We start from the raw sequence: 14,778 nt of genomic DNA, 5'->3' as shown, positions 1-14,778 counted from the left end.
ACCGTAATTACACAGCTACTAATTAATTTGAAAACATTTAACTGATTTAGGTCCATTGATACATTTAAGAAGTATACATATGTGATATTAAAAAGAGGACTGAAATTCATAATAAATATTTAAGATTTAGATTTGACCTAGCATTTACACCAGTAACTCAAACGTGCTTTTAATAATATTCTTTTAAATATCAAAATAAAACAAAACCATTTCTTACCAGTTAGATATCATGGATGCCAATGAACACCTACATCCGAAGTTTGGCACTTTTAATCATTCAGAATGGTGTGTATTCCTAACAAAATACTGAAACGTGTACAACTTCAATTCAAACATTTCAAAATGGGCTGGCAAGTTCTGTGTTTACCTCAGTACAATCTGCATTTCATTGGCTGATTTGACTTGTTTACTATTCTTACGAACTTCCTGTAAACATTCGAATAATGAAATGTGTCCTGTGAACTTGCTGAACATTAAATTGGCATGAAAGTTTCTTACTATGTTCCTGCAAACATGTTGGGCTGCAATGTTTGCCGCAAGATCGAAGCTACTGGGAATCATCTGCGAATAAGAAAATTTTCTTCCTACGAACAATTTTGTTTGCTGCAAGCTTGCAGTAGACTTGCTGCAGGCCTGCAGCAAACATATCAGTTGGTAAATGAGATTTATTCAAAATTCACAGAATTACTGTTGAATGTATGAAAATTTCCAATCTGAGGGATGTGATCGAAGATTTATTTATTATAAATATACATAAACGAATGATGAGTGATTTTCTAAAATCTAAAGATAAAAACATTTTTATCTCAACAAGTAAAAATTTAAGCTTCTTATCAATTTACCAATTTAATCAAAATTTTAATAATAAAACTGACAATTTTAGACAATGTTTATACTTAATATATACAGTACCGACCGGACACAACCTAACACCAGAGCGAACCCGGAGCGGACCCCGGGTTCGCTTCCCGGGTTCGCTCGGGGTCCGCTTCGGGTTCGCTTTCAGAAATTTTGGGACCGCTCCGGGTGCGCTTTGGGTGCGCTCCGGGTTCGCTCCGCGTTCGCTCGGGGTCAGCTCTGGGTCCGCTAGAGCGAACCCGGCGTTCGCTTCCTGGGACCGCTTTACGCACTGATGCGTGAAGCGGACCCCGCTTTAATCTCACCGCCAGTAAGCCCCGCCCCTTGTATATTCCAATACAGTAATGGTATTGTGGATCGATCATTGTTGTTTATGCGACGATGCGGACACGTACACTGACATGTAAACAGTGATATAATGGAGAACATTGATAAATTTTCTAAAATTCAACTGTACATTCGACATAGATTTACATGATTTCCTTGATTTCTCGATCCCGAGAAATTCAAACTAATTTAACAGCGGGTTATAAGGCATTTATTTTTCTTAAGTTATAACGAGAAAACAAAAAAAAGAGGAAGAAAAGAGTGTTGAATTGATTTTCAGTATAGCGAATGGTGAAACTGACGAAAGAAATCTAAACTAAATACCTTTTGAGTTCATGATTTATATAGGTTTTACATACATTTGTTATTCCTTAAGTTTTGCTAAATCGTAGTTTCAATGTTTGCTTAACACGTGAATTATGATATCGCATCTATAAATTACATGTGTAACCTTTTGTACATCTGATATATTTAGATTTAATTTATAGTAGTTACATATTAAAAGTTCATAATAAATATTTACAGGACATTTTCTAAAAAAAAAACTTACACTGTTTATTAGATCTTTTTCATGGTCAGAATTTTGGAGCGAGTATGATTTTTATCAGAACAAAGATAAAGGCAAATAATAATTGTTCTCCCGACCCGATAAAAATATATTAGTATATGCCCCCTATTTCACACACATTGTCTTTAAAAAATTCTATTTATTTAATTATTTTATTTATAATTTCTCAATTTACGTATTACATTAAATTATTCAAAATTTACATTAAAATTATTTATCTTCTTAACCTTCTTGATCTTCTTGGGCATGAAAAAAATGCGTGTATATGAAAATCTTCCTTCTGGATGCACAGATTGAAGTCATTCCGCCCTAATGGTATAGACAAACTGAATGACTTCACCAGAATGAACGTGAATTAGACCCAATTCCTAATGATACTTAACAAGATTATTCTTTCAATTTAGTGTAACCAACTCTCGAATAACCCACATAACTACATGTATGTATTGCTTACGCCTTTATTAATTAATCTTTCCCAATAATTAGTCCAAAAACATTTCAAAATTCATAATAGATCATAATTCATATGTTAAAATATCCCTTCTATATTATATTTCTGTTGTTATTCTTTGTCAAGTTATAGCTACGCCATTTTGAGAGAATGAAACAATGTACGATTTACTAAATGTCGTGATTAATTAGCATTATTAATTCGTTCAATAATGTAAATTGCACTTCACCTGAGTAACCCCGATAACCAAGACGTATTTCATAGAGGTCCGGATTTTTTTCTTTAACAGTGTTTATATAGATTTTCAATTCAACATGTAACTATGTAAATATATAGTGTTTAGTACATCATGTAGTTCTCTCTCTCTCTCGTCTTGATGTTTCCTGTATCTATATTTAAATATTGGGCACGTTAATATTCCTGAACTGTAAGTATCTTGAGATGATGATTTTACAATAATTGTCGAAGACCAACTAAATTTCTTTTTGTCAGTAAAAATTGCAATATCAATTGACTTCTATTTTTATTCATCGACTGATGTATTTACCAAATTTATTTACCAAATGGACTTTAAATACTGGCATAAAAAACTAATAAAAGAAAATAAAAACGTAAATAGTCGTGTATAATTCTACGTAAAATATTAAAACACATAATTGATTAATTACTTTAATAAAAAAGAAAATAAATATATAAATATAAAATACAACCCGGAGAATTAAAATGAATAAATATTAAAGAATATCTTTATTATTATAATAGATTTACACAGCACATCCATACGTTTTGCTTGTATGTAGTGTTTGGATTTATATCGAATTAAATCAACACGTTCGATCTTGATATACCAATCGACTGATCAATATGCTATTTTGATTGGTTGATGCGCTGATTGGTTAATCGCTAATCCTGATTGACAGCTCTGTAAATAAATACCGAACCCGCGTTCGCTCTCTGGGACCGCTACTGAATTTGGGGTTCGCTCTCTGGGTCCGCTTCGGGTTCGCTCGGGGTCCGCTACGGGTTCGCTTTGGGTCCGCTCCGGGTTCGCTCGAGGTCAGCCCTAGCGGACCCCAAGCGAACCCGGAGCGGACCCAGAGAGCGAACCCGGGGTCCGCTCCGGGTTCGCTTTCTGTTAGGTTGTGTCCGGTCGGTACTGTACATGTACATATATCTTGCAATGTATACTCATGTTTTACAATAGTGACATGCATGCATTATGATATACCTGTATGATAAAAAGGGTTTACCACAATGAAGTTTTATTGATTTATTTTCTCGATAATTCTTTTTGAGGCACGTGCCTCCAAGGTTACACATTAAGATTTTAAAAAATTATTTATTTTTTTTAATTGCAATCTTACATGTTGATAGGGGATGGATAATTTTTTTTATTTCATCAGCCGATAGAATTACATGTATATGAGCTCATCTTCAGCCTGCTTCTTAAATGAATATCAAATATGATGGTTCATGCAAAAATGTTTGCCTCCTACTTTTTTTTTCAATTCGCAATATAATTATGTGGATTTTTAAGTACCTTGTATTTTGGCATTCATGGCCTGGGAGGAACATGAAGAATAGTCACGAACTTTATCTGGAATTGTAAAACAGTGTTAATCCATAAAAGACGGTTCAACTGTTCACTCTACTTTTTTAAGAACTGTCCGTCGTATTTTTTCATTACATGCATAAACATGTGCATATAAGCTGCCATTTTCTATATGCTTCCTCAGCCGCCATCCTGACAAATATTGATTACAGTAAATATTAACAGGATTGAAAGTCTGAACACGGAACGAAAACTTATTATTTGAAAGGATATTCAAATATAACATGAATTCCTTGAACATGTTTTCGAGTCAACACAAAAGAAAAACAGAAATTTAACAAATCTCAGGATAAAATTCTAAATATTAAAACGACTGTAATTATTACAAAGAACATTGAAGTCATAATACCAGTTGTAAACAATGGAGTCGCTGTATTTATCTCCTCAGTTGTTGAAGTGTAGGAAGTTTTCCTTGTTGTAGATGGTAAAAGATCTCCATCACAAGATACACTTAGTACTGCTGACAAATCAGCTAAAAGATAGGAAAAAAGTAGTTAAAATGAGGTTTATATTATGAATTAAATCAAAAGTAATGAAATAATGTACGACATATTGATTGAAATTATCCTGAAAACACGATGCTTTACATTCAACGGTTAATAATTTCTCCTCATTCAGCGTACTTCTGAAGTGTGATACAACCAAGTACTATACAAAGATATATACCTAACTCATGTTAATTTAACGTACCTGACTCAATAGATAAACAGTATCTTGTGTCGGAGGCTAGTTGTGGATTTTCGATAAGAATATCAACATCTGATCCATTAATTGGAAGCTGTCTGCCAGTCACAAAGCAGTTCATTGACATGCTAGTACCACCAGCTAGAACCATTACAGTACTCCCACACCCTATCCCAGGATGGACGCCGTTATAGTTGGTAAGGTTCAGTGTACTAGGTTTATCACTGGTGAGTCTACATTTACAGTATGTGGTACTAGAGTCTTTGGCTCTGTATGCGTCAATGACGATATTATGTCCAACAATCTGGTAACTGTAGCACATCAGGGCTACTGAAACGATTGAGTATTCGTATTTCATTGCCTGTGTAGAGATGACCAATCTTAACATAAAACTCTAAAATGTTCGTCATTTTACCTGGAACCGAGTTCGCTTTGGCTAGTAAGTAACAGGGAGAGTAACAACTCACTGGATCTGAAATTGATTTTAAACTTAATCTGTTATTAGTTTAAATATTTTATGCAATAATATTATATTCTCTAAATATACAGTAGATTGAGTCTTTTCTAATAAACTTAGTGAAATAAGTATTACATTCATATAAATCCTAGATACTAGTACCAATAAATGGCCATATATATAATTTTTTGTTATTTATTTGTGAAAGGTGATGACTTGAAATAAGATAAGAATGCCTAGCTAGACTTTTAAAAATTGAAAGAACCTTATTCGGTAATAACCAATATTTGCCCCCCAAAATCAAACTTTGACGGAGAAATATTTAATTTTGTTCTTAAACAGGGGAATATATGCTGACTTCAAAACACTGAATATTTTCATTAGCAAGGACGTCATATGTTTGTAATGACATCACGAAAATGACGTAAATTTAAAATTTCCATGATTTGTACAGAAAAATGTATATTTTACGTCGATATTTTGAGTAAAAATCACCGAGCGCAGATTTGTTCAGGCTTAATATTTTCATATTATGTGTAGAATGATAATATCAATAAAATGTATAAATATTATTCCTGAACAAACTTGCGCTCTATAACTCTTAAAGCTAAAAAAATTGTTGAAATTTTGTCCATTTTGTCCTCTTTCTAAAAAATGACAAAAAATCGAACTAGTTTATGACGTCATAAAAACAAAAATTGTCAATAAACTACTTTGAAACTATAATATGATCTGTTAATTTATATTTCTCATACAATTTATAAAATTCAGCACATATCAAGAATTTTTCAAAATTTGACTTTTGTGGGGGCAAAGATATGCAATATACCGCATATAGTTCTTTGGTAGAAAAAATAATTATAATGTTTTATATTTTAAGGAAGCACATAGTTTACCACTTTTATAAGTTAAAAACATGTGAACAAATTCTGGAGTTTGAGAACAATCACATGAATTACTGAAAAGCACTGTAAATATTCAAAAACTTTTGATGTTATATAAAAAGATTATTTTCGTAATTTTTTAATTGGCTGCTGAAAGAAGTCACGTGATATAAATCCTCTTTTTTAATGTCGATGCGCAAGCGCTAATGTTGGACTTTTACGAGAAGCACTGACTTTTACAGTTGACGGTTTACTTGGACATTTAAACTTGTACCATTTACGGAAGTACAGAATTGATAATGCCTAAGAAAACCTTCCTAGTGGTCATAAGTATGGGGTTAGGGGCACTAACATGTAAAGACCGGGAGTTGAGGGTAGGGTGGTTGTCGTTTTCTTCAAAGACAGCTTATATGTGCATTAAAATAACCTGTTCTTTTCGTTTAATTAATATGTTTATCATGAAAGAGCTACCTTACATTGCCCTAGTGTAAAAGTAAGCCGTCAACTGTAAAAGTAAGCGCTCTTCGTAAAGGTCCATTGATATTGACCTAGGACACAGAAAATGCATGATCGCGACCTCGCGGGCTCGGTCAATATCACTCTCTGTTTCTTCGGTCAATATTAATTGCCATGAGTCCTTATAACCACATATCGACCTACACTGAAGTCCATAATTGTATAATATACATGCCAATTACTATACAAATCAAAATACAATAAAACCTATCAGATAATCAATTGTAAAAAAAAATAGTTTACAATTTCTAAGCATTACTCGAAATATCTCATGTCGGTGTATTATCGTTTGGGTGTTTAATGCTACTTGCAGTAGCAATAGAATCTTAATAATATTGCAGTGTGCATAATCACTAAATCCACAATTAACTTTGTTTGATATTATGTTTAATAAATTTGCTATTTCAGAAATAATACAAAAAATATATTCAGTAGTTTATAGTTAATTTGTGTGTGTGAAGCAGTTAGCATATCTGGGTTAAATCGTGCCAAAAGCCGGTTAAATACACGGAGAGCTATGAGTCCAGCTGAAAATGGTTGGATACATGACCTAGATAAGAATTAAGGACTTAATATGTAAAATTATTCAAATATTAATTGATTCATATTGTAGATTTCCAATGATGTTCATGATTTTCCTTAGTTGTTGCTCCTCTCTGTTTCTTAATAAAAGAAAAAAAAAATAATTTTGGCCATAAGGATTAATTAATAAACAGTAATGACGATATACACAGTTAACACATTACCTATGTTGGATATAACCAGAATCTAAGGGTTGGTTAAACAAAGGTTTATTCACACTAAATACTTCCAAGGTTCTGTATACATGTGTACATTGTCTTTTACCGAGTCTTTTCGTATACAAAATACATGTTTTTGAAACCAACAAGAATATATGCGCATATCATAGCTCTTACGCTCATTGTATTCCTCGACTTGTCAACGGACTTCATTGTTTAGTTATATTGATGATACAAGAAAACATAGATTATGTACATACCAGACGTAAAGATTAGACTACCAATAATCCACAAGATAACATTCCTTATGTCCGCCATGCTTCATGGACTAGATGACATAGCAGTTAAAAAGAAATATATCGCTTTCATTGCGTTATATGCACTTAAATATGATACCACGTGCACTGTGTTACATTTCAAATAGATATTTTCTTGTTATTTTTAAATTTGGAACTGAATAAATGTATATTTTCTTCTTTGAAATTGTAAATACATGTATAATCAGAAACCTCTACGAACTGAGATAACACCTTGAGATGGATACTGTGTGGCATAAATACTTGAAATGAACCCCAAGTAGTCAACCACAAATTAAAACGGTAATTTTTGGATAAAACTCAAGCTATGTATAGCTTGAAACATTTAAATGAAGAAATGCTTTTGAACTTGCAAGAACTATTGACAGCAATTTGCGAAGATTGTGAAAATGTTTTAAATGCTTTGCTGACACCAGTACTAGGAGTTATATTAAAGCACCTATATAGCTCTAAGCATTTTTAAAAAATTTCTTTAGGAGATATTCGTGGGAAAAGGGATTTTGAATAGAGATAGGCAGATACATTACAATATGCATATAATCTAAACTTCTGCAAATTTTCCTTTTTTGCAGCGATTCCCAAAATTCATCTCCAGATAAAAATACCAGTCATAAACAAATTTCTTTACTAATATCCGAGGATATTTCTTTATTTCCTGATCATGATAAGGAGCACATGGCGGGTGTGACCGGTCGGCAGGGGATGCTCACTATTCTATAGCACCTTATCCCAACTCTTATGTTTGGAGATCCGTATTTGCTCTGCTTCTATTTCGTATTGTTTTATGGACTTTTGATCATGAATATTGTTCGTTATCTCCATATGTATCATTCTATTTTATGTAAGATAAAGTATTGAAATTTGAATGGAAAACGGCTTGTTGCATTAGTATGAATGTTCAATTTTATATTTTTTTTTAAATTTGAAAGTGAAAACAACTAAGATTATCTTTAAGAAACTATTTATTTGCCTCCTTCCGACGACTCCCTAGAACAACTCAATTTGTTAAACTACAGAAAAGAATTATTTTTATTTATCATATATTTTACATCCCATTAATATCTTATTTAACTTTATCTTGCAATTGTTTTGAGTTTTAAAAGATCGACACTAACCATCAACCAAAGTCTTTTTTTCTGAAATGGTAGAGGACAGAGAAACATTTAAATATGGTCTACACATATTTCTTAGTGTAATATTCCAAGACATTTGATAAGAAACCGTGCTTGAATTTCGATGACATTAGTAGTCAAACTTTTTTTTCCATTTCAGCACGTATTATACTTTACGCATCATTAAGTACTGAAACATATTCATTATAGAGATTTTTAATGAAATTTTTAATGAAAGAAGCTGATATATTGTGCTTGGAAATAACGTTAAATAACTATAACATAAAACTTTCACTACCATTAATCGTCACTTTTATAAGAGATTGTGGTGAATCTTGATTACTTCTCTTTGATCTGAAACCAGTCTGGGAATTATGCTTTTTATTTTGCTGTACACCATTTTGTTTGACCCCTGCCTTAGGATAATGTCTATCCATTTTCAGTCGCTGTGTTTCGGCACTATTTGCATTAGTTCTAGAGATTGGTTGGTCCTCATAAAAGAAAAACTGAGGTTCCTCTTTCATTTTTTCAAAAGAGCGATTATCATATACAGATTGTTGAGTATCAGCTTCATATGAAGACAGGATCCCAACATTCTGCATGGAGCTATTAAAGTCTTGTCTTCCTTTCAAGTCTCTCCGATTTCTATAATTAAATCAAAATAAAAATAAATTCATAGATAAAATATGGATAAAATTGATTCCTTAAGTTAATTCTAAAGTTTAATACCTTTTGCAAAGAATAACTGCGATGACAAGAATCCCGAACAGAAGAACTCCACTCACTGGTAAAACAGCGTACAAAACTGAAAATAAACATAGATCCTTTACACAGCGTACAATACTGTAAAGATACAGAGATCCTTTACACAGCGTACAATACTGTAAAGATACAGAGATACTTTACACAGCGTACAATACTGTAAAGATACAGAGATCCTTTACACAGCGTACAATACTGTAAAGATACAGAGATACTTTACACAGCGTACAATACTGTAAAGATACAGAGATACTTTACACAGCGTACAATACTGTAAAGATACAGAGATCCTTTACACAGCGTACAATACTGTAAAGATACAGAGATCCTTTACACAGCGTACAATACTGTAAAGATACAGAGATACTTTACACAGCGTACAATACTGTAAAGATACAGAGATCCTTTACACAGCGTACAATACTGTAAAGATACAGAGATACTTTACACAGCGTACAATACTGTAAAGATACAGAGATACTTTACACAGCGTACAATACTGTAAAGATACAGAGATCCTTTACACAGCGTACAATACTGTAAAGATACAGAGATCCTTTACACAGCGTACAATACTGTAAAGATACAGAGATCCTTTACACAGCGTACAATACTGTAAAGATACAGAGATACTTTACACAGCGTACAATACTGCAAAGATACAGAGATACTTTACACAGCGTACAATACTGTAAAGATACAGAGATACTTTACACAGCGTACAATACTGTAAAGATACAGAGATACTTTACACAGCGTACAATACTGTAAAGATATACATAGCCTTCAAAACTGTAAAGATAAAGGGGTACGTTTCACAGCATATAAAGTGTAAAAATAATTTGGATAAAAAACACAGCGTCAGTAATGTAAAGAAACAGAGATAATTTACATGGTGTATTTTCTTTATCTTCACTCTTAAAAATTATTTTTACTCATATGGAGACGCCACCACTTGCCGGTGTAGAGCTGCACATTTTGTTCTATACTCGGCATTTACGGCCATTGAGCAAAGCTGCAGGGATATTGGGATGATTTATACAGCATACAAAAGTGAGAAAACGTAGAAAGCTGTTTAAATATAATTATAGTTTGCAGCTAACTGTAAAGTTTTACCTAACGTAACGATCTTTTCGGCAGATGCATCCAGCGTAAACAATTCACGTGATTGGTCAATTCAAATTATCAACATTGACACGGAAATATTCTATTGCACGAGCAACCAATCAAGGATAAGAAGAAAGTTCCAGTCGGAAAGCTTGCGGTTAGGGGACGTGTACAATTTACCTTGAGCGCAGCTGTCAACTAGATCGTGACGTAACGTGAAACTTTACAGTTAGCTGCAAACTATAATATTAAAAAAGGGATAAGATGCCAGAGCAAACAGAAATGTAACGATACATGCAGTGCTAACACATTGTACAACGATGAAAGAAAGTTATTACACCCTACAAATATGTTAACAAACAGGGATAGGTAACATAAAGAAGATACTAGGATGGTTGAAAAACTGATATAAAAAAACTACCAGGAATAGTTTTTATTACATATAATCCTCTACAAATAGAAAATAAATCTCTGTATTATGAGAATTATTCTAATTGTGTTAGCTATCTGAAGATTCCTGTGTAGTTTAAACCGTGTACAAAACTGTTAAGAAAAGGGGTAGTAAAAACAGTTCACAAAACCGTGAAGATGTGGCATTCTACAACGATTATTGTAAACATCAAATGAAACTGCCGGACATTATTCTCCAATAAATCACGAACGTCATCAAAAAATTATCAGATCAGAAACACGTATCAACCTTGAACAATTCAATTGCATGTTTGGCTGTAGAATGAAATACTTGTTTAGACCGCACCGATGTGTCGTCATTTGCAGTATAAACACTGTAAATTGCATCAAGTTGCTGATGAAGGTCGGTTTTTATAGCTAAGCGGGCTATTCCACGGACCTCCCTACACATTTAAACAACGTGATTTTAGTAAAACCGAAACATGATTTTGTTTCCGCATCTATTCATTAAAACTTATCAATACATATTACGAACAAATTTGTAATTCAAAAAGGCTATATTTAATGCAACGAAAGCTCAAATCGTCTGATTTCCATACATAGGTAAGTAAACAAAATTTCGCTCTGGTGTTAAATGGAACAGCGTTATCGAGACATGGTGACCTAATTCATTTCTCTATAGAGGAACCGATCAGCCGTATTTTAGCATGTTAAGCGATCTTTGTAGAATAGAAATAAAGTCCTTGTTGTCGTGAATGATGCAAGATAACCTCCTCGGTCTCGAAATGTTGTTTTAAATATATAAGTCTGGGCTAACGAGGAGGTTATCCTGCAGCATTCATGAAAACGCGGACCTTATTTCTTAAATATATAATATCAGCAGAGTTGGATATCCAACTGATCAATTTTAAACATACAGTCAATATGATTCCTGAAAAATATTCAGAAAGGTATTTTACGAATATTATCATAGGGATTGTCTATTATGAGTGAAAAAGGAGATAAAGATATGGACCTTTCTTAACGCTTGATAATAATAGAGTCATACAAATGTATTTTCTAATACGAGTACAATAAGCTAAAGATTTCTGAATTTATTTTTTTTTTCATGTTTACTTATTGAGCATCTTAATTTTAAGTTAAAAATGATTAAATGATATTATGCTGGGGGAAAATAGATGATTAAGTTTTTGAGAGTACCATTAAAATCTGTAGAATGAACAACTTCCAATGTCAATGGTGGCGTAGTTACAGTCTCCGTCGACATCACTGGAGTCGTCGATATGGAATCTGATGATGAAGACTGATTTATTTCTGTCGTGGAGGAGTATTGGTTCGTAGTGGAAGCTCTGTCTTTCGCCGTTGTTTGGTATGTTTCTGATGTCACTAAAGTAAACTTTTCAGTTGTAGTAAAATTCTGCACATCGACAGATTTTGTTGTTTGGTGTATTTCTGAAGTACTATCATAGTTTATAGTTGTAGTAATTTTCTGTTTTTCAACAGTTTCCGTCGTTTCTGATCGGTTCTTGATATCAATTGTTGTACTAGCAAGAAAATAATCTGTGGACTTGCTTGCTGTTGGGTTGTCTGTTGATATTACAGGCTCGTTCGATGAAGACGCAATTAAAGTTGTTGACCCTGATACTGTTGACATGGATGTTGGTGCTGTTGTGAATATGGTTGATAAAGCATTGTTTGATGTGCTCCATTGTTTAGTGTCTTGAAAATTTGTTGAGAGTTCTGTTAGAGATGAAGTAGAAGTTGAGGGAACTCTGAATTCTCCAGGACTGAAGCATTGAGCACTGAGTGTTGCTTGCTCTGTAATTAAAGCATGAAGAATATTTCATGGATATATTCTATTGTTATTCTGTATTAAAGTTGTAATTGTTGTATAAATCATGTATATGAAACACATTAAATAATATAATAAATGTCAAAATAGAAAGAGGGGAAAAGAGAGAAACCAATAGCAACTCTCTTGAATTCTTAAAGAAAATACTACAGTCGATCAACTCAATATTTATCTTTTTTTAAACTAGGATTGTTTATAATAACCATTTCCTATTCAGTACATAGGAATCTTGAACAGAGCATGGCTCTTACAACAATTAGATATAAAATGACGTAGGTATTAATAATGCACTTTATTTTACTATGTATGATTTGATTCAAAAACATTTAACATAAACGCAAAATTCATTCCTGTATTAACAAAAGAAATTATTTTATTGCCTGATCCTTTCCTGGTGTGCTTACCGAATCTCAATGAGAAAAGGAAACAGAACCCAGTGGACCAGGTCTGTGATATATTGCTTAGCGTTAGAGTGATACTAGAGTGCCTGGGTAAGTGATACTCGGTATCCACGACGTGGTGACAATGGATGTCACGGATCTCCTCCTGTGTATCGTTTGACAGTTTTACTTTCAGTCCACAGTTGGCTGTCGGTAATAGAGAGGTCTCCTGCTTCATGTAGAGTACGGAGGTATTGTATGTACTCAATACCTTGATCTCACACATGCAATGACTTGATACGCTCTCATCACGGGGAAGGTATGCATCAAGAATTAAAAAGGTATTTGATTCTTTCATGTTGTCTGTGCAAAATGATAGAACTGCAAAGAAGGTAAAAAATGTAATTAAAGAAAAATATTTATACATCTGCCACCATGACTTAGAAGCATACATGTTTATCGACTTTAGGTCATAGTTAATTGGCATTGAATTTATATTAAATGCCTTCCTGGTTCGTGACAATTACCTTACCTGGTAAAGACCTCTCCTGTGCAAGTCCCTGGCATCTGTTTTCATTTGTATTTCCTAATTTACCTATGGAAACGAAGTAAAATAACGTAGTCAGTGGTATCAATATCTCTTTCCAATTAGACACAAGATTTAAATAATCAAGAAATTGTGTCAAACAACCGACATACATGTAAAAAGTGCGTAAGTGTTATCATATGTAATGACATGATTCACACCGAAATATGAACAAGTAATTATGATACATGTAACAGTCATATCTTCTACAGGTTTAAACATTTGGATGCCAACTATTTCTTTTCAATTATTCACCAATTTTAAATCTTCTTGTTAAATATAACACGATTTAAAAACATTTTTTCTATAGGACAAGATATGTAAAAAATGGTAGTCTAAAGAATATTGAAACGAGAATCCCAATAAGTACTGATGTACTTACCGTAAGTGAGGAGAAGGCAGATTACTGTCCACCCTCTGACTTTGGTAGCCATGGTCGATACTACCTGCCTCTTAACATGCCTAAATCTATCAAAGAATTTGACACATCGACTGCATATTCTAAGTAGGGTTGACAATGGGTAGTTTATTTCACTTTGACGAAAATTTGATATATAAGGCTGAGTATTGATACATTCTATCATGCATGCATAATTCAGGATTTAAAGCCCCTTTCCATTTTATGCCTGTGTGTGCAGTGATACCTGATGAAATCGGTTTTATGGAAAATAAGAAAGGTTAAGTGTCCATTTCAGTTCTTTTCAGAGTTCTATTTCAGATATTGATCTGATAAGGGTCGCTTTAGTTTTAAAATAAATAAAAAAAAAAAAAAAACCTTATTTTTTTTCTAAATTTAAGACGATAAAATCAATTTGCATAACCTTTCGCTCTTGCGATGTTATTAATTTACAGAACAGCTTCGGCAATATAAAGCAATCTTTCTGATAAAGTTTGTTTCCTTTTATAAGTTTTTTTAGTTTTCGGTCGACTTTGGGACGTGTAAAATTGTAAAGCTGAACCTTGCACAGTTATCAGTAAATGAACAGAGAACGACGACCTGGTCACCTGCGGGCGTTCGTCAGGTGAAGGAAATAAACAGAAGGAAAATCAATATATTTTCATTTATAAAATTTGTTCGATTACTCATAATATGAGTATACATGTACAGAGTTTACATATTAATTGTTGATATAAAGTAAAAAAAAAAATTATAC

At 33.0% G+C, this 14,778-nt stretch overlaps 2 protein-coding genes across 2 annotated transcripts; both read right to left on the bottom strand.

Annotated features, from left to right (window-relative positions):
• Nucleotides 1-3,744: 3,744 nt before the first annotated feature.
• On the bottom strand, nt 3,745-4,858 carry LOC134278324 (uncharacterized; the record flags this gene model as incomplete). Its single annotated transcript, XM_062760634.1, has 3 exons — nt 4,507-4,858; nt 4,166-4,288; nt 3,745-3,801 (listed from the first exon to the last, which is right to left on the bottom strand). Coding segments are annotated over exons 1-3 (532 nt in total), but the record flags the coding sequence as incomplete, so codon positions are not given.
• Nucleotides 4,859-8,769: 3,911 nt separating this feature from the next.
• On the bottom strand, nt 8,770-14,143 carry LOC134278323 (uncharacterized). Its single transcript, XM_062760633.1, has 6 exons — nt 14,007-14,143; nt 13,571-13,633; nt 13,063-13,419; nt 12,007-12,624; nt 9,256-9,331; nt 8,770-9,171 (listed from the first exon to the last, which is right to left on the bottom strand). Exons 1-6 carry the CDS (start codon nt 14,056-14,058, stop codon nt 8,802-8,804), a joined length of 1,536 nt encoding a protein of 511 aa, XP_062616617.1. The 5' UTR covers nt 14,059-14,143; the 3' UTR covers nt 8,770-8,801.
• Nucleotides 14,144-14,778: the final 635 nt, after the last annotated feature.

Source organism: Saccostrea cucullata, unplaced genomic scaffold, assembly GCF_032062105.1.
Source record: "Saccostrea cucullata isolate Sc308-1 unplaced genomic scaffold, CSIRO_AGI_Scuc_v1 ctg6674, whole genome shotgun sequence".
Lineage (NCBI taxonomy): Eukaryota > Metazoa > Mollusca > Bivalvia > Ostreida > Ostreidae > Saccostrea > Saccostrea cuccullata.
The sequence above is the reverse complement of the archived record's forward strand: the minus strand, read 5'-3'. Positions and strand labels throughout refer to the sequence as shown.

What these genes read in the sequence shown, in the direction of transcription:
- LOC134278323 (XM_062760633.1), bottom strand. Translation starts at nt 14,058, where the DNA reads ATGGCTACCAAAGTCAGAGGGTGGACAGTAATCTGCCTTCTCCTCACT. An exon ending in CTGCCTTCTCCTCACTTACG is followed by an intron (nt 13,634 to 14,006) that starts GTAAGTACATCA and finishes TCGTTTCCATAG; the next exon opens with GTAAATTAGGAAATACAAAT. An exon ending in CCTTTTCTCATTGAGATTCG is followed by an intron (nt 12,625 to 13,062) that starts GTAAGCACACCA and finishes CTTTAATTACAG; the next exon opens with AGCAAGCAACACTCAGTGCT.